Raw genomic sequence first — 27,016 nt, 5'->3', positions numbered from 1 at the left:
GTGCATACCTCCACCTCTCCAGACTCCTATCTGCTCCCTGCTCTTACAACAGATCCCACTTTCATCTGCAAACATCACAGTCTACTAGTCTCATTACATATATGGAATTTTCTGTAATTTGCCTGCAAGTAAATTAGTACATCTGTGCATATTTTCTGTGCAGTCAAAAGACTCGTGGCTCTGTTAATATTCAAATCCCTAATTTGGTCATGATATGACAATTACTTCATTTGTGTTATGTTTATATTTTGAATTCTGTGGATGTATAATTTGCTTTCCGGTGTTTCTGTTTTCAAGGGTAGTGATGTAGCGAGGTCAAACATTTGTTCAGATCCAGATGCCATTGTTGTGAATACAGCCTTAAAATATGCATCTACCATGGCAAACGTGTGCAAAATGTTCTCTTTTAAATTTTTATTCCCTTTAAACGAGAAACTGACTTTATTCTCTTTGTAGAAGCTAAATGTCAATACAACATGTAATCAGATAAAGAAAACCCCAGTTTGGGGCCTCATTCACAATCTTCTCATTACGTGATAAAGTACTGGAACTGTGGATTCTAACAGAGTTTAGTCTCCAAAAGAAAAGCAGCCTTGTTTGATAGAGTGATGAGAACAGGCATATTGATCGTATCTGTTACCCCAACTCATGCAGGCTTTAAGAATTTAGACCTTGTGGTGTAGTCTACCACACTGTAGCGTCAATAAGGGTAACTAAAGACATAACACAAGCCCATAAGAAATGCGTTAGCGCTGGCTAATCACTTGTGGCCATATCGTTCACATTATCTTATATGAAGACAGAGCTCGTGGTTTTCAATCGAGACCAGATGCGCTTTTACGCACTCCGTCTCCAGCCCTCACACTCGGCGCGCTTTTTACGCACACTGGATATTTGACTCCTCGGTCCTCGGCACCATGTCAAACGTCAGATACGCAAATTATTCTAAAGGAAGAGGTTGTGTGCCATTCATTTCGGGCTCTTGAGTGGGAGGCCGGTTGTTTTCTCGTCGTGGAGAAGGGATGACCAACTCGTTAATGGTTTCAGTGGGATTTCCATAGCTTTTCTTTTTCTTCTTCCTCCTCCATTCCGCTTCAGTAGAACTTCGACCAAAGGGGATTTATAACTTCGGGATTTACTTGAAAACCGCGGATATCTCTTTCCGGGATAAATCAAACAATGATGCCTCTTTCTTTTCTCTGCGTGTTCTGCATGTGGATAAGTTTAGTCTGTCCATCGCTGGGAACGGGCTTTGTTTATCACTTCCCGGGCATCACTTTGCAGCGGCAGCGCATCAAATCGGAACAGAGTGGCGTCACGGGACCGCCGGGTACTGGATCCCGAACCCAACTCAGGTGCGCACACACTGGAGGGGTTGTAACGATTTAACGAAATTTATTGTGAAAACAAAACGGATCTAGTGCTAGATCATTGCTCTCTCTCGCTCTATTTCTCTCTCTCGGTATTAATCACGATAACATCTCTTTTATTCCGTCTTTTAGGAACTGGTGTCAGTACACTGTTTTCAAAACAGTGTCTTGTCAGGTGCACAATGGGACTGAAACCACAGTGCAGAGAGTGTTTCAGAACTGCCGGTGGCCCGGACCCTGCTCCAAAGTCATCAGGTATACTTTTGACTCCAGTCAAGTCAGATTCTTCACTGGTCTGTGATGCAGATGCAACTTTGCTTTTTACAATAAATCATGAACGTGGGAGGTGCTGCCTGGTGGCTGGGGCAGATTTAGTGAATAAGTGGCTTCAGGCAAATTTAGGCATGGAGCATCTTTGGTGAAACACTTTCATCCCTAATCTGGCTGAGAATGTCTGCCAGAAGAGGATCTTCAAATAAAGTGATACTGTTAATGCAAAACAGCAGAAATAATTGTCTGAAAGTTAAAGTTCTGCACACATATTATGTATGTATGACTGAAGCACCACCCGCACAGTGAAATGAAGAGTTTCCACTGAAAAAGGCACTGAACCTCTCTGAGAGGTACGAGGTTGCAAAGGGAATTATGCGTAATTGTATTCCTAATTCAAAGCTTGCAAGGCTCTTTGGTTCTTTATAATTCCCCCCCCCCCCCCCCCCCCCCCCCCCACCACCACCACCACCACCACCACCTCCATTGGGGTTGGGGTTATACCAGAAAGCAAAATACTTCATGTTGTATGTGTGTTTGTGCATCACGTGTCCATAAAGTCAGAGAGTGTCTGTTCCAGCTACAGGACTGTGATCAGACCGTCATTCAGGACTACCTACAAGCAAGTCACTGCACTGGAGTGGAGATGCTGTCCAGGATTTGTGGGAGAAGAGTGTCGTGAAGGTGAGTTTCTTCCTTTCTTTCTTTTGCATGATGCAGCCTTGCTTAGACTTGGACTCGAGGAGCTGTAGGATTTTATCTGAGACTAATTTTCCCAGGGACTGAAACAAAGGCCATGTGTTATGCCTGGACCCATCTGCATCTTTTTAGCAGAACCATGCAGCTTTACCCACATCAGTTTCTCTTTTATATGTTTGCTGGTGTAGTCGGGTAGGTCGCTAATCCCGTGTGCCATATTGTGCGGCAGTCTTGATACAATTGTAGAGTTGCTTTGAATTAAGACTGAAAGCCTGTGTTGGGTTGCTTTGGGGAACTGGGACAGCAGGAAATCAACGGTTGAAAGAGATCCTGTACACTCTGGTTTTGTACTTTTTTCCGTTTTTAAAAACATTTTTACAGCCATGCATTCAAGACGCTTCAGTGCCTGGAAGGAGGATTAGAATCACATTCTCTCTCCTTGTGTGTCTTTTCTGTCTCACTACCAAACACACACACACACACACACACACACACACACACACACACACACACACACACACACACACACACACACACACTGATGTTACTCTTTTAACTGTAGTCAGCAGCAGAGGCAGCTGTCTCCCTGAATATCCTCAGAGCTAATAAAGTCAGAAGAATGAATGAAAAAAGGTCAGAGGAAGGTCCAGCAGGGCAGCTTGTAAAGTGGGTGTCTCGATTATGGGCAGCGCTGCTCCAGAATGCCACAGACCGCAGACTCCAGGCCCAGTAAAGACCAAAATCTTCAACCAGAGGCAAGTCACTGCAGTCAGCCTAAAGAAACAGTGAATGAAAGGAGGTCTGGTGCATTTGACATGAAGTGTTTCAAAGAAAGTCTGAAGCTGCACTGGCTGAGACACAACTGTTTTAAAATGCACACTCATTTGAACAGATTTTGAATGAAATTATTAAGTACATCCACCAGCTTGGTAAATATTATGGGGAGCTGGCACAGCCTGTCAAAATTAGTCCAAGATTAACAATTACCTCAAAGAGCATGTCGCTTATTGGTCATAATTACCCCCACCTTGTTCCATTTTGCAGGATTATTCATTGTTGCCCTTGGATGGGCAAGATTTCCACAAAAACACATTTTCGTACAAGTGGAATAAACACAGAAATGATTAGAAATCCTCTGGAAAAAGGCTTTAAGATTAGCTGTATCCACCGAGTCTGCGATGCCAGAGATTCTGGTTCACTTGAGACCAAAATGGTTGCAGGAGTGTGAAGAAGTAATCGGACTGTTTATTTAACGTTTGCTGAAATGTATTTGCACTTTCTAATGGCTACGGAGCAGCGAGAAAATCACCTCCATATGGTGAGACAGAGGGCCAGGTTGGACTCGGCGAGGAGACCTGAAAGGCAGGGGCTGATGTCACTGACAGTCTGTTTCACACTGAGGAGTGGAGGGAGAGCTGGCGGGGGTCGGTGTGTGGGAGTCAGGGTGCTGAAAGAGAAGAGAAGGAGAGAAGAGAAGAGAAGAGAAGAGAAGAGAAGAGAAGAGAAGAGAAGAGAAGAGAAGAGAAGAGAAGAGAAGAGAAGAGAAGAGAAGAGAAGAGAAGAGAAGAGAAGAGTATCTTTCCCATAATCCAGCTGCCCAGACAGCAGCGGACCAGAGAGGCCACTCTGCGAGAAAGTGGCCCCACTGAGATTAAGGAGCATGACACTCCTCCTTAAGGTCCTTGTAACATACGTGACCATGTTAGGATCAGGCTACACCTCTGAAACAAAGACTTCTCCTCATATAGTTTTACACCCGCCTTACCTCAGAAAGCATAGCTGCGAGGAGCAGTGGAAAGGTCAGGAAGCACGGCTGTTAGCAGTGACAGGAAAATCACATTTATGCTTTTTCTTGCAGCATTTCTGGGACGTACATGAAATAGCTGCTATTATCTGTAACAAACAAATAGTTTTGGAAAGCTAATTAATCAATCTAGCTTTTTTATGGCTCTTGGCGTCATGAATTTGGTACGACCACCTTTGTTTTTCAACACAGACTGAACTCGTTTAGATAAGCTTTCTTATCATTTCTGCAAGCAGTCTTCGGGAATAGTTCTCCAGGCTTCTTAGAGGACGTTCAGAGCTCTCTGTTAGATGGTGACTGCCTGTTGTTCTGTTCTGCACTCCTTCAATAATGCTGAGGTGTGGGTACTGAGGAGACCAATCTGTGACTGATGGTGCTTGTTTGCTTGTTTTTCTATCCAGGGATGATTTTACTCCACCGGCAATGTGTTTGGGATCATTGTCACGCAGCAGAAAAATGAAACCATAGCCAATTAGAAGCTTTCCAGATGGTGTTTCATGGTGGACCAAAATCTGATCTGGATCCATTCTGATTAACTGACATCACTGGCTGATGACAGAGCGTCCACCATACTTTACAGATGTCTGTAGACATTCACCGCTGTATGTCACTCCTGCCCACCTCCGTACATCCTAACAACTTCAAGCGAAAGTTACCTGTTGCTACTGATTTTCAGTCCATTTCTTGCGTAGTGTTTCATCCCTCAGCCTCTTCCCTCTGTTTCCTTTAATATGAATGGATTCTTGACAGCCACTATTCTACTGCAGTCATTCCTGATGAGGCTTCACTGAACAGCAGATGGGTCATCTCTCAAGTCTTGTGTCAGATCTTCACCGGATTTTGTTTTCCTATTTCTCAAGAACATAACTTTCAGATAGTGTTCATCTGCTGTACATATTTTTAGTTTTTCAGACCTGACGCTTCTTCTTTCATCCTTCTTTTTATCCTCCTCCTTCCCACTGTTTCTTTAAGGACACGCTGCACACCATGCTGAGACATGCCAAGTTTTCAATCAATAGTTCTTTTAAAATCACCGTATTGGTGAAAAAATACTATTTTGTTTCTGTCAAACTGTGTTATCTTTGGCATTTTTCGTGGATTCAACTAAAGAAATGGGAACAAATGATGTTTTTGCTGCCAGTAACAAAGAGCCTAAAGATTTAAAATTGGTTCTTGGTGAAGTACAAGGACTGAAAATGAGGAAAAAGTAATCAATGTCTACAGTCTGGAGAACTAATGCTCAAGACCGCTTTAAAAGATGACAAGAAAGTCTAGCTCTTTGTAAGAAAACTATAAAGAAATGAGGGTAACTTGAGACACTTGCATACTGCTGTTGACCTCTTTGGTTGCGCTCGAGTGTTTGAGACACAGACGAAATTTACTGTCTCTCCAATCAGTGTGTCAAATGTCACAACTTGTTCTCCAGCCAGCAAATAAGACATAAATAAGATGCTGGAGTAAGTGTAGGAATGCCATCTCTGCTTTCCAGTTGCTGTTCTTGTAATGTAATTTACACAACAGTTTTGAGTTGCTGAATGTCTGACAGCAAGTCGCGCGTCATGTTCGAGAACTCCTGACGTGAGAAGTAGTTATGTTGCATAAGTTATGACGCGTTTTGTTTTTGCATTTTGTTGATGTTGTTTTGGGGCTCATATAAGCAAGATGTAACAAGAATTAGAGGATCAGGTATGCAGATTCACTAGATAGGTTAGCTATTTACACTGCTTCCAGGCTTTATGTTACCCTAGGTTAACCATCTTCGTGTCACAGATGTAAGATATGGTATCAGTGGTCTCATGTTACTGTTGGCAAGGAAGCAAAAAAAGCACATTTTCCAAAATATCACCATGCTCGTTTAACTGCAGACCATTTTGGCTGATGATAGGAGTCCGAGCACTCATCTTTGAGTCTGTAAGTCACTTGGGCGACACTGAACATGAAGCCCCGTGTATCAGAAAACTGCCGTTGGGGCACAGAGCCAGCTGTTTTATTGAGAGGAAAGAGGACAGCTTTAACCAATGAAGATGACATCAACTCTGGTTTTGGTTTGATGGAGTTCTGGCTCGACTTCAGAGGCACCCGAGGCCCTCAGAGATGTACAGACAGAGGACCTAGAGAAGGCGAGAGTCAAATTAAGGCAGACGAAGATGTAAAGATGCTTGTTTCTCTAGTTGTTTCCTTTTTCGATATCCTGAATCATTTTCCGCATTAAATTAATACCTTACTGTCTTTAATCATCACTCTTTATCAAATAATCTCAGAGTCATTAATGAAGATGACTTGGAGCTGCTGTGAGTGGAGCTGTTTTATGCTTGATCACATTCTATTTAAGGCGATATCATTCATTCGCCGACAACAGAACAAATAGAAGCTTTGGAGTTACATGCTCAGTTGATAGACAGAATAATAAGCAGTTTGACAATTTACTGCTTATTAAATCAACATTTTAAGCAAAATAAATGCAGAGCACCACAGACTTTCACCCCTTGATTGGAAATTTGCTGATTTTCTTTCTCTCGTGTGAAACTAAACTGAGCGTTTTTGTATTTTGGACCCTAAGCTTGATTATATCACCAAGATCTTTAACATCATTTTACCTCTAAACACTTTGTTTTTGTATATATCTCTCTGTGACAACCTTTTAAGACTGAAAACAATCCTGAAGCTTGCAGCCAAACTCTAGGGCCAAGCTGGTGTCAGAGTCTGGATTTTTGTGCGTTTGCTAATGGAAAATGGGCGTTTTCTCGCCGCGCTGACACCCTGACCCGTCAATATTTTTGACAGCCTGGTTTGTGCTGGCTGTGTACCGTGCATCTCAAGATTTAAACGCTGCTTTTCAGCAGAGTTATGCTAACGCATGACGGCATGGAACACATTTAGGAGAAATGTGTTCGTAATTTCCTTGCCCCCTCCCCTCCACTCTGTCACAGCGGCACCCCGGCACCTATCTGCACACATGATCATATTTACTGCAAGGATTTGGGGTTTCCTCTATGTATGGGGAACATAATCCTAAAGGAATTAGAGACAGGCCCTGTGCTGATGAGAGCGGTGACCTTTGATCCTGTGAAAAAGCTCAGGAAAAGGGGGGAAAAAAGGGGGGGGTGTTCACTTTTTTTGAAGCAAAGTTAACGATGAATTTCATTAACGTGGTGAAAAGGTGTCTGACAGCTCCGGATGTCAAATGTGTTAACTTGTTAACGCTGCAGCCATAAAGTTGCTAAAGTCACTGTTTCCCCTCTGCAGCTAGATGAGGAGGAAGTGTGTTAAAATGCTTTTTTGGAGGGATTATCTTGAACACCAGCAATATTAAATATCATTCAGAAATAGCGTCAGATTTTTTCCATTTTATCATCCGCTGTCATCGCCGTGCAGGCCTTTGCTCCTTTGCCCTCTCTTTTTCTTGCCACCGCTGGGCTCTTTATCTTCTTATTCCTTACCGCTTTCCACTTATCTGACTTCCTATGTCCTTTAGATCTCCTGCTTTCCTCTCCTTGGAGTAAAGCGATAAAACAGAACCGTGTCCCACATGTGCTGCCCTAGACTGCAGCCTCTGCAGAGTGAGGACTTGACTGATGTCTCTGTTACATTTCAGGTTGCACTGAAATATAGGTCAGAGGGTGCCCTTCGACTTGCAGGGAGCTATGGGATAGCGTCGCTGTTCCTGCTCCTGGTCTGATCTGCCTGATGGATGATGCTCTGTTCATGCTCCTTCTGCAGTTTTTCATTCATGTCCTCTTCTTATCAGCGGCTCTTCCTGCCTTTCAGTGATATCTTAACATATGTCCCTCTATCTGTCTGCAGCTCCACACATCTGTTTATTGAGAGCTGTGCAGGTAAAGTTCCCAAGGTCCTAAAAAGGCTCCTTGAAACGTTTCCACAGTCATGGTTTCCATATCTGAGATTTGGTGTAAACTGCAGATTTGTTTTACGGTTTTGTTGGAAGCAAACACATTTGCTCACTGGATCAGGTTACGCTCAGAACGAAGGGGCTTGTATGACATGCTGCTCATCAGAAATTAAGAGCTTCTGGTAAAAAGAGAAAGAGAGCGAGGGGATCCAATACTGCTTAACAAGTGAGGTCTACCCTCGACTTTAAAAGATGTTGTAACACACAGATTCTAGGTGTGTCATCAAGGGAGAATTGAAGGGGAAAGGGACATGACTTAAAAAAGTTAAAGAGGGAAAATCAGTCCAGTGTCCAACTTGCAAAAGGGACAGAGGCCAACGCCAGCACTGCTACAGGTCGTCTGCCCTCTCTAAAGGCCGACCACTTCCACAGGTGTCAGAGGTTCTCCTCTTAAACCCAGAAACTCTGTATGGCGCAGACCGAGAATCACTCCAGCCTGAGCAAGCCAGCTTTGCCTTATCAGGCTCTGACCTCCACTGAGACACAGCAAAGTCTGACTCAAGTGTTGCAGTGTGCAGTGGAAGCACAGTCAAACACACCTGCCTTCAATTAACCCAGCCCAAACACAGCCATTGGCTCACAGCAATTGTGAAACACACAAACACAAACATATAGACACACACACCCAAAACCACTTGCAAATCAGTGCCAACTGCCCAATGTGGTGGAGAGTTAGCGCGCAGATGATACTCTTCTGTTACACCGTCTCTGTGGTTTCACCTGAGCAGTAATAGAAACAGTTCAGCTCAGACCCACTGATGAATGTAAATGAATGAAAAGACTGAGATCAGTTGAACTGAATGGTGCACGAGTACAAAGCGATTCAGTCTGCAGCTACTCCAACACACAGTCTCTCTGTAAAGATAATAAAAAAACATTACAGCAAAAACTCTAAAATATGCAACATAAAACCATGAAAACATAAATACATGGTGCAAATGATTCATAAAATGGCTCGGGTAACGGTTGCAGAGCAAAGCTTGCAATGAGGTAGTTATAATTATAGTTAAAACAGGTCTATGGGGGCCTCTTGATGGACTGATTAAGTGCGTTTGTAGCTCTTGTAGTAAAACTGCCTCTGAGCCTCGAGGTCCGTGCATGAAAGGCTCTGTAGCTTTACCAGATGGGAGCAGTTCAAATAGACTCTGGCATGAGTGTGCAGGGTCCTTAAGATGCTGGTGGCTTTCCTGAGGCGGTGTGTGTAAACAAATAGAAGTTCAGACTTTAACTTTCTCCTTTTGAGAAGAAAAGAAGTCCACTCCACCCAGAAAGGTGATGGGGAGGTAGTTTCTGAAGGCATCCGACCACCCAACGAGCACAGCCAGCTCTCTGTTTGTTTACCGCACTCACCATTCGACTGGACTGTGTGAGGATGTAAGCATTCACAAGGCAGACAGAAAGTGCAGCTGAGGCTGATAAGCTGCCATTTTTTTTGTAGGCTTTTGTTTTATTAACCCAATTATTGAACATAATGATGGCAGTAAATGAAAAGTCTTTACAAAGGTGTTACAGTTGATCCTTAGAGGGACATAAATGTCTCTGTGAAATATCACAGAGAGACGTTTCAGACCAAACAGGAATGAACTCCCCGAGAAAGTCATTAGAATACATCCTTCTGCTGTGACCGTGAACATTTGCACCAGATTTCATGAAGAGTCCGTCCAACAATGGACATCGTTTCTGTCAAGCACGTCCGTCTTTACTGCGATGGACTAACAACCTGTCCAGGTTGTAAATAAGTAGATTAATTGTTTTTGTCTTTATTTTATAGTTCCATCCATCTTACAGTGCTTCTGCTATAACCTGTCACCTCTTTCTCTGTTTCCACCCTTTCCTCCTGTTCATTAGCTCTTAAAGAAGCAACATTTGAACCTCAGAAATGTCCGTCTCGTTTCAACCGATCACTCTGCGATCATTTCTCTGAGCAGCGTCATCTCATAGGACGACGATGGCTTTGTCTCTGTGCACCAGCAGGCTCATCCGTCTCCAACATCCCAGCGGCGGCGCAGCAGTGTGTGCTGCGTTGGCTGACGAGCCGGGCGATGCGGCACGATGATGGGATGGCGGCGGATGCGTCCTGACAGCGCGAGGGAAATCACTGAAAAAAATGGGTTGTTTTCTCAGATTTGAAGAGATTCATTTTGATGCGTATGCCTGCTGAGTAGTAGCATTTCGAGAGGGAGAATGTCAGATAAATACCAGCTCATCATTGTGGTTTTAAGGTCCATTATTTCGCCATCACAACATCTCCTTCTACGTGCAATAACGGCACCGTGGACCAGACGCCAAGTATCTGTACTCTCATAGTTTTTATGGTTTATAGAAATGGTGTGTGGCCTGTCAGCTGGCATCACAACGAAAAATGCTAAATGGTCCCACTGTGGACTGCGAGGCATCTAGATTTTCCAAAAACAGCCCCATTCACCGTCCACCAGCCACCGCCGTCAAAGTGGGTGTGTGATTTAGTGAGTGAGAGCTTGCGGCTGGGCGAGTGTGTGTCTGTGTGTGTGTGGGTGTGTGTGTTCTGTGCCAGCTGTTCTTCATGCCAGCAATTGCTGACCACTTGCTGGCTGGGTCCGACACACAACAGGCCTCTGGGACGCAGCCAGAGGCTGTCTGTGGTCTGCACAAACGCACACATACACAAACACACAGCCTGCGTGCACAGTTGTCTGTTTTTCTTGGTGATGAGAGTCTTAAGATGCTCCAGGAAGATGTTTCGGCGTATCCCCACTCTGCACTCCCCACACATGCAGACAGAACTAACATTTAGTGGCGGTGAAAATGACCGTCCCCAGCTGTGTGCGTCATGGTTTGTTTTGTGGTTGAGGTTGTCTCTGTAGGTGTTTGTCCAAAAGAAAAAAGAGAACCTGCAAGAAGGAGATTTGTCTTTGATCTATATCCATGTCTAATGTAGGAAATGTAGCTGTCTCAACACATGCTATGTCCGCAGTTTGACTTCCATGATTGCCAAAATATCCTGCGCTGTCTTGCACCGCAGATCAAACAATGGGGATGATTCATTAAACCAGTTGTAGGTTTCTTGTTTTCATTCTTTATCTCCCGAGAGTATATGAACCTATTTACACTCAGATCTCGTCCTGGGGCGGGAAGGTTTGATGCTGCGAAGTCAGCCTCCTCGTCTCTCACTTCTCAGTGCCAGACTTAACAGCTGATCTTATCGCATAAGACCAACGACAGGTTTGCTTCCACAACATGTTATTTATGTTTATGCAATTCACTTTCATGGTGTATTTTTGTGTGACTTTAAGGTAATTAGGTAATGTATGTTGCTAAAAAATGTGCTCTTTTAATTCCATTGTGAATTCCCAATAATATCTGATAGGATGTAGCATCTGAATCCATGGAAAAACTGCTTAGACTCAAACTCCCTCTTGTCTTTGGTGCAGGAAAGTTCCCTGTTTTCTCAGTTTGTTTTTTCTCCTCACAAAAGACAACATGATCCCGAATCTTTCCCACGAGCGAGCGCGGTCCAAGAAAAATAACCTTGGCTTGTGTTGCCATAGTGTAATTATGGATCCAAACAGACTCTATAGCTGCGGTCCCCGCTCTAAACATCAGCTCGATCACAGCGGAAGTTTGGTTTTCTGAAACCAACGTAATTAAATTCCAACTCTAGAAACAGAAATCCCGCCCACCACCTTTCGGGAACAGCAAGAAAAAAAAATTTCTTCTTCTGGTTTACATTTATGGTAAATTGACTTAGTTCTGGTGTTTCCTGTGGTGAGTGTTTATAACATAATGAGATGTGGCTGGTTTATTTCTGGTCCTAGATGGAGGCGAGATAAAGACTGGACATGTTAGCTCATTAGCAGTGAAGAATGGAGCTTTTAAGGCCATACTGGGCGAGGCAGAGACACTCATTCCTGCAGCAGCTGACAGGACACAAGTGTCATGCAATTAGTTCACAGAGGCCTGATATAATGTTGAGCAAATCTACCCTCACTGGCCACTTTATTAGACACCATGCTAGCCCCATGATGGGCCCTCTTTTACCTTCAGAAGTTGATCAAGTCTTCGTGCCATAGATTCTACCAAGGTGCTGGAAACAGTCCTGAGAGATTTTCGTCCACACTGACATGATCGCATCACAGATGCTGTATATTTGTTGCCTGCAAATCCATGATGACATTCTCTGGTTCCACCGCATCCCAAAGTTGCTCTATTGGACTGTGACCATAAAAAGTCTGCAACCTCAAGCAACTATGGATGAGAACACCACAGGTTACAAGAGGGTAAATAAATCCCAAGATTTCTCAGCTTCAAGGTGAACGACTGATGGAACGACCTATGAGAGTGCAGGACATCAGTGACTGACATGTGACCTGGTAGCTGTAAGCGATTTGCTGACGTGCATCGTTATGAAACGGACTCCTGGTCGCTTTCCACATTCCAAGGTCCAGTTGCCTAGGCAACACATATTTACAACAGGTCATGTGTCAATCAATGATATCCTGCACTCTCATTGGTAGTCGTTTTCTCACCTGGAAGGTGAGAAAAGTCCAGCTCAGGTCTAGCTCACTTCACCTGTAGTTGCTTGAAGCTGCTGAATACCAGTAATTTCAACTTGCTGGTGACTAAAGTGTCCATGAGAGCGCAGGATGTTAGCAATCAGGCAGCTGTGGCTCAGTAGGTTGAGCGCTTTAGCTCTTCATAGTTCAATACCTAGCTAGCTTCTGTAGTCTACATGTCATATGTTTGGGATGTAGGTGTGTGAATGTTTGGTTAAAAGCCTTTAGACATAGAATAAAGTAGTGTGAATGGACGGGGGTTGTAGTAAAAACATGCACCGAGTGCTTAAATAAAGTAGGAAAGCATTATACGAGTACCAGACCATTTTACCATATATATGTGACAGGGTAGTAAGGGTTACCTAGGCAACTGGAGCCTGGAATGTGCTTAGTGACCAAATGTCAGCTTCAAGGCGACCTGTGTGGGTGCATGTTAAGCTTTTCGTGTCATGCAGACCTCCTGGTCTCATTGAACACATGCTTCAAAGCCTCCTGATGCACGCTGGGATGACAGATTTTGCCAATCAGACTAAGACTAATACCAAAGACTGTTTAATTTCAGTTTATTTTACTCAGTTTTGTATGCACACAAATGCTTAAGTTTTCATCTTTTTCAGCACTCTTGTTTTTATTATTTTATTCACGTGGCCTCTCTGAATAGTCATCGCCAATTTTTGTTTATTATTTCAAATCTGGGCCCTTACAACCATTTTACCTACAACAGTGTAACACGAGGGTTCGTCACGTGGTTCTAAATGTCTCTAAACGATTATAAACAGCAAGATGGAGACAGATAACTTTACTCTCAGCACACTTCAGCCCCATGTGTCCTCACTAACCAATCAGAAGCCAGGAAATCTCAGGTAAATTCAGGAAAACCAACTTGGCAGATTTGACACGCAGTTATTACTGCTTTGAAAGTGCCTGCGTAAACATTCAGATATGTAGACATGTAAATATCACATATAAATGAAAATGTGCACAAAAATAACTCTGTAACCCTCTTTGTATATCAAACGACTTCTATGCTTTACAGAGGTTTTATATCTCTTGGTGTTCATTTTGCTTGCCTCTCATTTGTGGTTGTTACACCTGTCTATTGCACTCAATTTGCATTAATTATAGCTCTTTTTGTAAGTTTCTAACTCACTTTGTGTCACCTGCTGCTCTTTCTAGACATTCTGAGTCTCTTTTCCATTATCTTGCATGTCTTTGTGGTTGTTTGTTGGATTTACTAGCGCTTCTGTTTGAAGTGTTAACTATCCCTTTGAACAGAGGATCGGCAGCAGGTGTTTACTGACCCTTTGTGCACAATAGGTTCATTCAGAAATCCTTCTTTCTGCTTCTAGGTGACATGAAACTGTCGGCTTTGCTGTGGCACTAAAGGAAACCTCAATTTTTTTGTGCATGTTTCTGTGCCAATCCATGGTATAGCTTTTGAGAGACTAAAATGTGAACGCTCTGACCCATTTCCAGACAGATGAGCTCTAGTTTGGCTGAAAACTAAATGTTGACACATCATCACTGATTAGCTCCTGGAATGCATCACAGACTGATGTACTGTCTAATAGAGGAAGAGTGTCAGAGGGTGGAGACTTCCTCTGGGCTGATGATGAGTAACTATGGGGGGAGATGAAGGCATATCATCTCATCAGTCCTTATATTGTGGAGCCCATGATTGCCCACAGTCTCACTGTTGTGTTCTTCTTTCATGTCCTTAGAGTCTCTGAAGAAACCTCAGTGCTTTGAGTCACAACAAACAGCTCATGTGGGGTCAGCGGTTGAGCAGCTTTCAGTATTTTGGTTGATACATTTTGAGGAATGCGTTTTGGGTTTAACTGTTGATTGTTGTTTCCGTCTGTGGCTACACTCCAGGGTAAAACTCAAGATGTTGAAATGAAGCATTAAGAAACCTCACCCACACTGTTTGACACGGCGCAGGACTGGGCGTACGCAACTGTGGACTCACAGATGATCTTTAGGCGCTCGCCGTGTCCTATTTTAGTAAAGCGCAAACCTCAGCGGCTGCCATTAGCACTCCGCGTGCTGCGGGCAGACCAGAGCTCGTTTGGGTCATTTTTGTTGTTGCATTGGCTATTTTATGAGCACCAGTTGCTCCTCGTTATAGGTATCCCTGCTATGACCACAATGTGGGTGGGTTCCATCTGCAGGACTGACAGCTGACATTCCACACTTCCTATAAGCCGTGGGCTCAAGGAAGGCTTGGATTTAAAACAAATGCAGGGCTTTTCTTTGAAACTATGTTGTTCTGGGTTTTTTTGCATCAAAGCTAACGTAGTGTATCCAAAATTGCTGCACATCCAGAAAATGTATAAGTAAGCCTATCTGTGGTTTAGTGGTGGCTAAAATGGTGCAACCTGTGTGTGAGAAAGAGGACCAAAATAGACTGAAGGTAACCAAAGCCAAAACCAGTAAAGCAAATACGCATAGATATTTTGCAGGTTAAGACGGCAAAAAGAAAATAACCTAAGATGCCAGAAAAACTTACCAAACTGACTTTTATTGACAAGTATTATTATCTTGTCATTCAATGGCACATAAAAATGTCTTTTTGTTGTTCCTGCTTGGACACTTAGTTCCAGGGTATCGTTTTGTACCTCTGCCTACTAGAGATCCAACAGGCTTTTTGAGCCTCAAACCACAGCTTTGGCATTTTAATAATTTCTGTCCAATTTAAGACATTACGCAAAACCCTCTCAAAAATCTTTCAATTACTATCCGCCAAATCTGTAACCATCACGGGGGACGTCTTATATTGTAAACCATGAACTCAAATGGGTATTTGTGCTGGTGGCTCAGGTAGTAAGAAGGTCTTTTTATCATAAGGTCGCCAGTTCAACTATAATTCGTTACATATCGGTATAAAAACCAAAGTTACAAAAGAAAATAATCTGCAATACATTACCAGTTAAAAGTCACTATACTGAATCAGGAAGTAGTAGTTAATCTGTGCTTAAGTTATTAATCTACGTTACTGATCTGGCAGATTTCTATGAAACAAACCTCTCAGAGATTTGTGTCTCCAACTGGTCTTAAACTGGGAATGTTACAAATGTTACGTGAATGTGTAAACCACTAGACTGTGGAGCCACACTTTGTTACTAAATCATTGTTTTGGGATAAGTCATCAACAGCCCAGTGAGAGGAAACCTAAACCACAAACACAGCCGTGACTCTTTCCCCCATAAAGACTGACATGTTAATATAAATAATAAAGGTGTTTAGTTTCTGGGTTTTTCAAAGGGTACCTGCATAGGCAGTGACCACCCTCGCTAAGTTCTGATGCACATGCTCAGAAAACAGCTTCACAGGTTACTCCTAGTAGGCTTTCAACTGGTTAATATCTAGCTTGGAGATTTCACTCCAAATTTATAAATTCCAGACTTCATTGATTTATTTTAGAATAAATGTTAAGATACTGTCCATCCATCCATCCATCCATCCATCCATCCAGTTGTCTTCGTATCCAATTCAGCACCAGGGTCGTGAGGGTGGCCACCTGTCACAGGACGAGTGGTATGATACACCAGGTTTTAAGTCTGTTTCATTACTCCACCTGTTTCAAAAATAACCCCAGCGCAAGATTTGAGTATAAAATACAATCTAACTCAATTTTTAAGAAAATGCTGCAACAGATTTACAGAAAACATATGAAAAAAGTGATGATTTTTGCCCTGCTCCACTTCTACAATGAGTCCGGAGTCTTTATTCTTCAGCACCAAACAGCAGACAGAGTCAGTTAGAGACCATAGATGCTGAACACCGTGGACCGTTCAGCAGCTAAAGAGCTGGAGCTTTCTGTTAAGAGGTGGTGGAGACCAAAATCAGAGCTAAACAGAGAGTGAACAGTAAACTTCAATTCAACAAGCCGACACAAATACGACAAATGAAGGATGTTTCTCTGTTTCTGTGGTAGAACATTTTCACCACATTTAAAAGCTAAACACTTTGTCCACATGATGAATTGTCGTTTCTCTCCAGCGCCTCCAAGTGGCCAAACAAGCTCACTGCGAGTTAATACACATGCAGTGTCGTGAGTGTTTAGAGCAGAAGAAATGTGTACTCTAAAATAAACCGAGTGGGTGACACTGCCTCAGCCTCTGAAAAACACTGGAGCTCAGTGGCAGGGTGAATCTGCTTTAAATGGTTTGGGTATCTGGAGGAAGATGTGAGTGTGGGCAGACAGACAGAAGCACGCAGAGCTGCGATGCAAGCGAGAATTTCATGAGAAGTCCTGACAATATTTATTCCCTGAGCAAGTGACATGATTTAAGGAGGAATTCATAATAAATTCTCGGGTCTGGTTTGATGAGCATTGTTCTTGTGTATCTTGGCCTGACCTGCTCTGTGTGAGATGCTACTGATGGTGCCAGGATGAAAAAAAGAAACAGGAATGAAACAGACAAGGCGGAGAGGAGAGTATAAGGAAAGACAGATGGCGAAGAAGCAGCGTGTGTGTCTGCTGTAATGTGGAAATATGTCTTTCTTTCTTACAGAGTGCATGAACTGCACCAGCTTCAATCAAATGAACAGCAGAATAAATGCGATAGAAAAAAAGGTAAAGAAAATCCGTCAGATCCATCCATCCTGACAGCAAAACGCTGTAAGTGTTTGCAGTGGATGCTTAACAGATGTGTCAAACATCTGCCTCTCTGTTTCCAGATCACACTCTTAGAAGAGGGATGCTCAGCTCTGCCCACAGCCAGTAGTTTACCGGGGGGCTCAACGGACAATGAGGTGGACACATCCCGCCCCACTCAACCACCAGGTGAAAACACATTCAAGTGCACTATTTTTGTCATATTTCAAGGGAAAACTGTCTTCCTAAACCTCTTGGTTTTTGGATCGTTGAATTGATGAACCAATCAGTGTGAAGATACTACTCTGGGCTTTATAGGAAATACTGTTAGTCATTCTTCTGGTATTTTTACCTCCCAAACATTAGTCAGGGAATCAAGTGAATGTAAAACCAATTAATCAATTATGAAAATAATCAAAAAGTGGAAAATTTGTCTCGGAGCAATCAGTGTTTTTTTTATTTTTTTATTTTTTCTCTCTATCATGTGTTGTGCATGTGTTCTGGTGTGATCTGATCTGGCGTGTATACCATGGAGAGGAGTAAACACGCAGCGTGGTGTGATAAAATTTATACTTTCTGGCCAGCAACCATCTGGCTGCAGACAGAAAAGGAATTAGATGGAAGATGGAACGAATTATGGTGCTCAAGGTTTTTGATAAGGGTTTTTTTTGTCCATTGTTCTTTGTGGAGTTAGATGATCACTTAATTCTGCTTTTCACTCATAACCGTCTCTTTCTCTCTCTCTATTTAGGAGCATCAGGAAACAGAGGGCCTCCAGGGCCAATGGGACCTCCAGGGCCTCCAGGTTCTACAGGACTTCCAGGTCTACCAGGGTCTCCAGGCAGTTCTGGACCTGTTGGTAAAAAAGCAAAAACATTTAGCAGTCAGTCTGATCATTTAAACATGGTTTGGGAAATTATTGCTATTGAGCTGTTTTATTAAAAATTTAACTCGTTCTTGTTTAAAGCTGAGCTCGCTTATTTTTCCTTGATGCTCAGGACCAAAGGGAGAAAGAGGTTTTCCTGGAGAGATCGGTCGACCCGGCCCCCCTGGCCCACCAGGTCCTCCGGGTCCTTCAGAACCGAGTCCGTTTCCTGTCAGAAACCGGGGCGACGTTTTTCACGTGGACCATCAAGGTAGGCGATTCCAAGTCAAATGTGCTATTTCACAGTAACTTAGAGCTAAATTCTCCCAGATGGGCTCAAATGAGAGCATGATAGTAGAGCTTACCCATATGGATGAATTATGACCCGAGAACTATTGTAAAACCATTCGAGCATTAAGTTTTTGGACGGTCTGAATTGGTGCCATTACCTCAAGTCCATTTCTGCAGTTCATCCTGCACCGGGTCATGTGCTTCATGCTCACATATCTCATGTTCTTGTCAGGCAGAACATGAACCCTGGTCACACCGGTTTCTCTACGTGGAAAATAGTTTAAAGGGGAAACAGGTGGAAGCACAGAGGCCGTTTTTAGAAAAAGACCCAAACTTGCAACGGAGAGAGTATTGTTTCTCTTCCCCAGCAGGGCTGGCATAGATTTATTTTAATTGTTTCCGTGTGTGTTTGCTGCTGCAGAGCCACTGTTTACTGCAACCTCGTTTAACACAGTTGGAAAGCGTTCATCTAAATCACAAGATTAGGCTTGGGAGTTTTAAAAAGACTCTTGATTATAAAATACACCGACTCATTTTTCATTCTTTGTTTCCAGTTTAGTACAAAGTCATGCATTTGTACATTTGCTGCACAGATCGACACATGCAAGGGTGAAGCTTTGGTATTGGATGTTAACATGAAAGCATTGCTTTTTTTTATCATTTGCAACATTTAAGTGATCATATCTTTTAACAAATAGGCAATAGAAGCGCAATACATATATGAAAACATTACTTCTCTGCTGTTGAACACTTCACTTTGACCACAGGGAGGCAGTAGGAATCCATGGTATAATCATTACCTCACGAGGACTGCTGGCTCTGATTAGGCTTTTGGCTTTGTCTGCCTTTCTGAGCCCGGGACTGTGTCTGCGGGTCTGGAACTATGTAGATTTGGGTCTGTGGGACCATGTAAGCTGAGGGGGGCCAACTGGCTGTAAATCAGACCTAATTTGTTAGCTGTCAGCACAACAGTCTGTGTTTTGGGGGAACTGGCCACGGCCCCGAGCCAAAAGCTGGGCTGGCTTTGAACAAGGGAGGAGATAGTCTGCCACTCATGTGGAGTTTCTTAGGGAGGCAGCCAGGCTCAAGGAGACTGTAGCATTAGAAAATTAGTTCCAGAGGGAAATCTGCTCCATCTAGAGCCTTACAGTGGACTGCAGCCATAATGTAACAGTGCTGTCTCAACACGGGGGAAGACTGATGCTGAACATATGTTGAAGTGGTGAGGAAGTGTGGCGTGGTTTCAAACAAAATTTATACTTACAAGTGTACTTTAAAATATCCAACATGTCGAGAACAAGACATGACTTCCACCTCGTGCTTGCTTTCTATGAAGACAGATCATGTCCAGGCATTTATTACTCCGTTAAATGGGACCTCTTTGAGATCAACCAGCTGTTCATGTCCATCAATGGCTCACAGGATGTATTCCAGCTGCTGACTGCTGGGGAAACTCTACCGTCTGGCTGGAGACCCCCTGATGTTTTAACTCTTGTGTAGGTTTGAATTAAACATCCTATCACACGACATATAGGCTTTTTGATTCTCCAGCAGGGTAGCGGTACATGTATTCAACAACTGGACGATATACTGTAAATACAAATATATTTTTTAAGACGTATTTGAAATGCTCAGAACACAGCAAATAAAACCTGGAGGCAGATCTGGTATCTTTAGGCTCTTTCTAAATCTGCAGGTACTTTTGTAAGTATATGGACAGTGACTCAATTTTTGTAGTTTTTCCCTCCTTATAGCATCACAGTAGATTTTAAATCAAAGAGTCGAGATGTGATTGAACTAAAATAATTGTAATTTATAAAGATTATTTGAAAAATAGAAATCCTTCGCAGTCAATGAGTACCTCAAGTCTGGAACCCATGGACGTCACCAAATGCTGTTTGCACTGCAGGACTTTAGTGCAAACACCTTAAGTTGCTGCTTGTTTGTTGGACTATCTGCCTTCAGGTTTGTCTTCAGTAACTGAAAAGCATGGCCTGTCAGGTTAAGAATAGTTGACTTGGCCTTTGCATTTACACTTTTTATGTCTAAATAAAAGTGTAATAAACTTGTAACTGTGAGGGTGTATCTGTTTTTATAATAAATTTGCTCCAGTGTCCAAATTGCAGGGACACGCTTTATAGTTGCCACTGAATGAAGCCTACTTCACACCAACATTGCTGTCTTTGTAGCTCTAATAACCACAAAACTTCTGGCAAGCACCAGCACTGCAGTCATGGAAACTTTGGCAATTTTTCAGAGTAACTGACTGGTCAGTGTGTTGCAGCCGGTGAGTCACTTCAGTAGATTATTCACAGCGTTGATTAATGACGGTATTTATACAAAAACAGTTAAATTTTAAGTAAACGGGAAATGGGCCACAATCTAGAGGAAAATTTAAAGGACTTTATTAACATTTCTACTTTGCTGACGGTGTAAATATTTGCATGGCTGCATATTAGTAGATGATTTATTATAAAAACAAAAAAAACACTCCAAATGATAAGCTGCGGTGAACTCACCTCTTGTTGTTTCGGATGCTCAGTAGATCAGATGTTCACGTTTTCTAATCTGTTTTGTTTTCCCTTGCAGAAGAGAACCCCATCCATGCCGTTCTCCAGGAACCTCAGGTCATAGCTGGTCCTCCCGGTCCAGTCGGCCCCTCAGGTATGAATAAAAGCTGTTTTTTGCCCTCAGTCCTTCAGTGCAAACACATATCACCCAGGCACAACTATAGCAGGCCTGGGTAGCGTCATGGGTTTGAGTCCGCCCCGGGCTGTTTTCTGAATGTCATTTCCCTCAATTTCCTGTCTGGCCTAATGAAGACCAAAAAAACTGAATGTTATCCAAACCTTCATTGTTTACATTCTCAGCACATTCTCAGAAAAAGCTCAGCACAGATTAGTACAACTAAAGCAAATCTTTCTTTTTTTGTTTTTGATGGTGTTGCACCTAAAATATGAAATGTTTTCTTACATTAACCTTTGACTGGATCCCATCACTGGATCCGAGCGTGGATAGAATCAGTGGTGGAAACTGACTGAGTCCATTTACTCCTGTGTTTTACTGAAGTAAGATTTACATGTACTTGTAAAGCTTCTTTTGGCCGTTCCTTGATTCACAAAGCGGGCAGCTCCACATGTTTGATTCTGCAGATTTTTACACCGGAAGCTCTTTTTGTGACTCAACCCACAAAGGATTTGTGTCTCCTCCTGGTATCAAATCAGGGATCTTTCAAATGTCACCATTTAAACCGTTAAACTTGTTATGAATTATCAGTGCATGAGACAATAATACATATCTATACATATTTTGAGTGTACTTTCTAATATTAAACAAGTAAATATAAAATGCAGTTTTTCTATGAGGATTTCATTCTTTTCATTCAGTTTTCCCTATGTGAAAAAATTGCCAACTAAACCTAATAACTGGCTTTGTCACACTTAGCAGCAAGAACTGTAATCAAGTGTTTGTGATAACTGGAAAAGAGTCTTTCACATCGTTATAGACAACTTTTGGTTTTAATTCAGCCACAATGGAGGGTTTCCAAGCATTAGCAGCCTGCTTAGGGTCATTTGGACTTTGAATAGGCCACTTGGAGCCATCCAGAGGTGGACTTAATTGTGTGTTTTGAATCTCTGTGCTGCTGCATAACCCGAATGTGCTTGAGCTTCAGGGCATGAACTGATTACTGAAAATTCTCCTTCAGGATTTTTTGGTAGAGAGCAGAATTCATGCTTCCATTAATTATCCATCAAACTACCACCAGCATGTTTGACTGCTGATATGATGTTCTTTTTATGAAATGCTGTGTTAGTTTTATGCCAGAAAAAAACAAAAAGCTAGCTTTTGTCTCATCAGTACACACAATATTTTCTCAGGGATGATCAAGATGTTTTTTGGCAAATTTGAGATGGTGATTTTTTTTAAGTATTGTAACTTGGAACTCTCCCATAAATGCCATTTTTGTCCAATCACTTTCTTATCATATGAACTCTGACCTGAACTGATGCAAGTGATGCCTGCAGATGTTTAGATCTTGCTCTGGGGTCTTTTGTGACCTCTTGGATGAGTCGCCGATGGGCTGTTGGAGTAATTTTGGTAGGTCGACCACTCCTTGGAAGCTTCACCACTATTTTCTCCATTTGTGGATGAATGTGAATGGTTCTCATTGTGGTTGACTGGATTCCCAAAACCTTAGACGTGGCTTCGGGACTCTTTCCAGACTGATAGACGTCAATGACTCAGCAGTTCTTCAGGTTTAATGGGCGTGGCATAACGTGCTAGTGTCTGAGGTTTTTTATCCTTCTTCACTTTGTCAGACAGGTTCTGTTTAAGTGATTTCTTAATTTAACAGGTCTGGGAGCAATCACTTCTGGGTGTGGCTAGTAAAGTTGATCTCAGCTTTCCAAAAATGTGGTTAATCACAGTCAATTTATGATTTAACAAGGCAGGGTAGTAACTTTTTCCCATAGGGCCAGGTGTGTTCGGATATTTTTTCCCACTTTAATAAATGAAATCATAATTTAAAAACCATCATGTTTTATTTATTCAGAGTATCACTGGCCAATATTAAACCTGCATCACAAAAAAAAGCCCTAAAAAAAATCAGGAAGCGTGCAAATACTTTTTGACAACACTGTATTTGTAATGTTAGGTTATAGAATGATTCAAACTGAGCATTTTTACATTGTAGAGGTAAATACTTCTAAATACTTCTTCAGCTGCAGAGACAAAAAGTAATTGTTGTAACACTTCATAATGAAAACAATCCCGTAATAGCTCTGGAGTATAAGCAAGACATACTGCAGTTTTAAAACACTGATACAAAATGTCTAAGTGCGACTTGTACTCGGGGGTAAAAAGGAGAAAAAGAAAAGATGGTTAATTATGCATCTATTTAAACTCTGGTGAATCCCTCTCACAGGACAATATAATCCTAATATTGACTGCGTTAAGTTTTTACACTCTGAGCCCAGATTAAATATTTGCCATTCATCAGTTTAGCTCAACGTGAATGCATTTGTGAACAACTCTGCAGGTGCACCAGGAGAGAGAGGACGTGCAGGGATACCAGGTCTGCCGGGACAAAATGTGAGTGTCTATCACTGAGACTGCTGCACAAAGTAAACAGTTATGTATGACTGGCATCGCTAATCTGTGTCCTTCTCTTTGTCTGACACGAGGGCAAGGAGGGCCTCCCAGGCAAGCCCGGCAGTCCCGGCCCTAAAGGAGATCCAGGGGAGCGGGTGAGGCTGCTTTAAAAAAAATCATCCTCATTATTGGATTATCGGGCTGGCTGAGCATATTTGTTGCTGATGAGCTATCAAAATGCTTTTTGTTCTACGTTTTGTAAGTGGCCTTCGCTGTCATGCAATCTTAAACACATTAAAGGTGAACGAGCTTTTCTTCAAAGACTCACTCCAAGCCGTGACTAATCCTCTTCTCTCTCTCTCTCTCGCTCTCTCTCTCATCCAAGGCCAGGCCTCACTAATCAGGGCAGCCATGTCAGGTCCCCTCTGCAGTCAGCTCTCTACTGGGCCTCTGCCTTTAAACCTGATCCCCTTCCTTTACTAGCTTGATTTAAGACTGGATATCGGGTGAAGAGGCAGATTAGTGAGGGGATAAAAATGCAGGAATCTTACGTGTTTTTTTTTCTCTCTCTCTCTTCATTTCCTTTGCCAGGGACCCCCGGGTGCCACAGGCGAGCAGGGCCTACCTGTAAGTAGAAAATTATTCTGCTGCATAAAATACACACACACTCACACATCGATAACAACATTATTTCACTCTCTGCTCACAGGGAGCACCCGGGCCAAAAGGAGAGCCAGGAGAAGGCTTGAACGAGGTAAGAGGCGAGAGGGTGTTTTTTTTTTTCCTCCTCCTGACCTCATTTGAAAAACTATCCTAAATAAACATGCCGGTGCTGTTCAGGGCGAAGCCGTGCAGCAGCTCAGGGAGGCCCTGAAGATCCTGGCTGAGAGGGTCCTGATCCTGGAGCACATGATTGGCATTCATGGTGAGGAGAAAAACTGCCAGACGGGAGAATTATTACATTAAAGGAACAAGTTGACATTTTTTGGAAAAAACACTTATTCATTTTCAGGCGGGGAGTAAGATGAAAAGACTGATACCGCTCCCAGGTCTGCCCCTTAAGTTTAAAGCTGCACTCACCTGCACTCACAACTAGCTGAATATAGAGAAAAGACTGGAACCGAGACCCTAGAGTGTTAGAGAGGAAATCCCCACCAATCAGATGATCCCCTATAAGCAAGCAATTGGCGATAGTGGGAAGGAAAAACTCTTTTAAAAGGAAGGAACCCCAGAACCAGCCTCAGGGGGAAACATGACCAGTTAGGATGAAGGCAAAGAGGAAGTACGGGTAAACAACAGGGAGAGAGGTCAAAACATCCTGAAAAATTACACATTCACTTACACAATTTTAGGTACAAACATTAAGAGGTATGCACTGGACTTTCTCTTGATACTAACCAGTTTTCAAGCAACCTGGATTGTCCTCCAGGTCCAGATAGTGTAAGCCATTTGCAATCCCTGGTTGCTAAATAATTAGCTTTAAAAAGTGCTTTAGTTTTCCTCTGTGGCTGGTCACGCACTCCCCCACCTTTCTTAGAACTCATCACACTCTAATGTATGCTTATTGTTTTCCAATTCACTTATATTTTTATGTTAGTTAGTGTAATAAAACCTCCATTTTCTCCATTCTGGTGTCCAATTTGTATCACAGCCTACATGAGAACGGTGTCAGTCTTCTCTTCTAATTGCTGCAGAGAGCAGTTTAGATGAGGGATCCTAAAATATCAAATGATTCCTGTTAAGCAGTGTTTATAGATGAGCATTTTCTCGCTGATAGCTGTTTTTTAATCTTTATTGTTTTACACAGAAACCTCTGAGGGATCTGGATTTGGCAGCGTTTCAGACCCGCTGTCTTTCACTGCCCTCAAAACCAAACGCCTTCAGCCTGTTCAAACTCCAGCACTGCGCGAGAGACAAAGACGAGTTGCCCTTTAAGAGGATCGTCTAATTTGGATGCTTTTGTTAGTAGTTGTGGAGGATGTTGCAAACTTTTGCATAACTGGATATCTGATTTATCAGATTCCTCATACCTTTTCTTTGTTAATGTATTTTTGTTATAATTTTGCCTTCTTTGACACACACAAAAAGTACTGTTGTAAAAATTAAGTTCTATACAGACATGAGATGTTGAGCATTTCTTCCATATAAAAGGCTCCCCCCAGCCTTTTTCACCCTGTTGCTGCGTGATCATAGTCTGCATAACCTCGGCAGAAGCACTTACATGTTGTTATACAATGAAATATCATCTCATAAAATGTTATGAGCCTTTTGGCATCTTTCTTTCCTCAGATAAAAGACTGCCTAGTAAAGGCATCAATTCCCTTGGCTGAGGTTGCAAAGCAGCTCAGAGCTGGACTGAAAATATACTATTAAGTGTCAAACATGTTCTTGGAATAACCTCGAGGTTCATCTTCTGTGCCTGTCCAACATATTTCTTACCCTCCTTTCTCTCTGTCTCTCTGCTGCTCTGCCTTGTTAATACTGAGGTAAGACATGACAAGCTGCCAAGAATATCTGCTTAAAATAAGGCTAGGTGAAATGAGTAACATCTGGAGGGGTCACATCTGGAAAGCTAAAGGAAGGGGATGCTGGAACCGGTGAATTTTAGCCTGGAAACAACAACCGCCGCCTGGCCCCAGTGCTCCTTCATGCAAATGCTGTCAGGGGACTCTACTTGTCAGGGTTACATTGACTTCTTCATAAACTGCCTCTGAGATTTCTTTCTAAACTGATATGATTATTGTATAACAAGTCTCCGGGAGACCCAGCTGTTGGTTTCTGAATAAAGCTCCGGCCTTGTCTGGTATTTGTTTTCTAGCTTACAAGCTCCTTATGTGAAAGGCATGTTTGGAAATATGCCGGTGCGTTTTTGTGCCAAGAACTAGAGCTATGATCAATACCACTCTCATTTCTGTAGGTAAATATTAAACAGCTTTCCTAAGGTTAAGAAAAAAATAGCACAGCTGGGGATTACGGTGCTGCTCTCACAATCTATCATCTGTTTGGTTTGCCTCAGTTTGAGATTTTACGAATTTCTGACAGCCACAATAATTTTCCATCTAGTGAAGAACTAAATGAAAAACTACAGCTCTGTGATCTGCTGACATCTTAATAAAATCCAGTATTAACACCAGTGGATTTACACTTTTTGTGGTCTACAGTTTCACTTGTTAACAGGCTGTGAAAAATGTGTAACACAACAAAAGACTCTAATTACCCTCCGATCTTCCTATATCCCTGACACGGTGAAATGTAATAACAAATATACCTTCCTCATAATGGCTTTTATAACCACAAAATGACATTTTCACACTTCTTTTTTTGTACAGATGTAACCTAATTTGTTTTGTGTTGTACAGATATAACATGCTAATGATATTTCAGGTGCTGATAGATGGATTTACTTAGTTTTTATGGGTAAGCAAAGTGTTTCTTACCGTAGCAGGCTGTGCTCACAGCCACACCTGTGTACCTGAGGTGACCATATACGTTAATCATACCACGACCTTTGTGTTGCTCACTACGGAAGCGTAGAGCTGCCACCCAGGCAAAAGAAAAATACAAGTGTATCACGTTATAACGTG

The 27,016-nt window shown here is 42.4% G+C and overlaps 1 protein-coding gene and 1 long non-coding RNA gene across 3 annotated transcripts; one reads left to right on the top strand and one right to left on the bottom strand.

The window, feature by feature from the left end:
- The first annotated feature begins 850 nt into the window (after positions 1-850).
- Positions 851-26,562, top strand: col26a1 (collagen, type XXVI, alpha 1). 2 transcript variants are annotated; one of them, XM_076873241.1, is made up of 14 exons: positions 851-1,355; positions 1,503-1,625; positions 2,227-2,324; positions 17,103-17,164; positions 17,269-17,374; positions 17,937-18,044; positions 18,184-18,321; positions 20,931-21,005; positions 23,380-23,432; positions 23,525-23,587; positions 24,024-24,059; positions 24,142-24,186; positions 24,273-24,357; positions 25,240-26,562. In XM_076873241.1, exons 1-14 carry the CDS (start codon positions 1,180-1,182, stop codon positions 25,365-25,367), a joined length of 1,296 nt encoding a protein of 431 aa, XP_076729356.1. In that variant the 5' UTR covers positions 851-1,179; the 3' UTR covers positions 25,368-26,562. The 2 variants fall into 2 exon arrangements, with proteins under 2 accessions (XP_076729356.1, XP_004543693.3); XM_004543636.3 differs by having other exon boundaries at positions 2,221-2,324.
- LOC143412472 (uncharacterized) lies at positions 17,381-22,495 on the bottom strand. Its single transcript, XR_013092965.1, has 3 exons — positions 22,340-22,495; positions 20,861-21,154; positions 17,381-18,038 (listed from the first exon to the last, which is right to left on the bottom strand). It is a non-coding gene; the product is annotated as an uncharacterized LOC143412472 (long non-coding RNA).
- Positions 26,563-27,016: the final 454 nt, after the last annotated feature.

This window comes from Maylandia zebra, linkage group LG14 (genome assembly GCF_041146795.1).
Source record: "Maylandia zebra isolate NMK-2024a linkage group LG14, Mzebra_GT3a, whole genome shotgun sequence".
NCBI lineage: Eukaryota > Metazoa > Chordata > Actinopteri > Cichliformes > Cichlidae > Maylandia > Maylandia zebra.
The sequence above is the reverse complement of the archived record's forward strand: the minus strand, read 5'-3'. Positions and strand labels throughout refer to the sequence as shown.

What these genes read in the sequence shown, in the direction of transcription:
- col26a1 (XM_004543636.3), top strand. Translation starts at nt 1,180, where the DNA reads ATGATGCCTCTTTCTTTTCTCTGCGTGTTCTGCATGTGGATAAGTTTA. An exon ending in GGGAGAAGAGTGTCGTGAAG is followed by an intron (nt 2,325 to 17,102) that starts GTGAGTTTCTTC and finishes TCTTTCTTACAG; the next exon opens with AGTGCATGAACTGCACCAGC. An exon ending in CAGGCGAGCAGGGCCTACCT is followed by an intron (nt 24,060 to 24,141) that starts GTAAGTAGAAAA and finishes CTCTGCTCACAG; the next exon opens with GGAGCACCCGGGCCAAAAGG.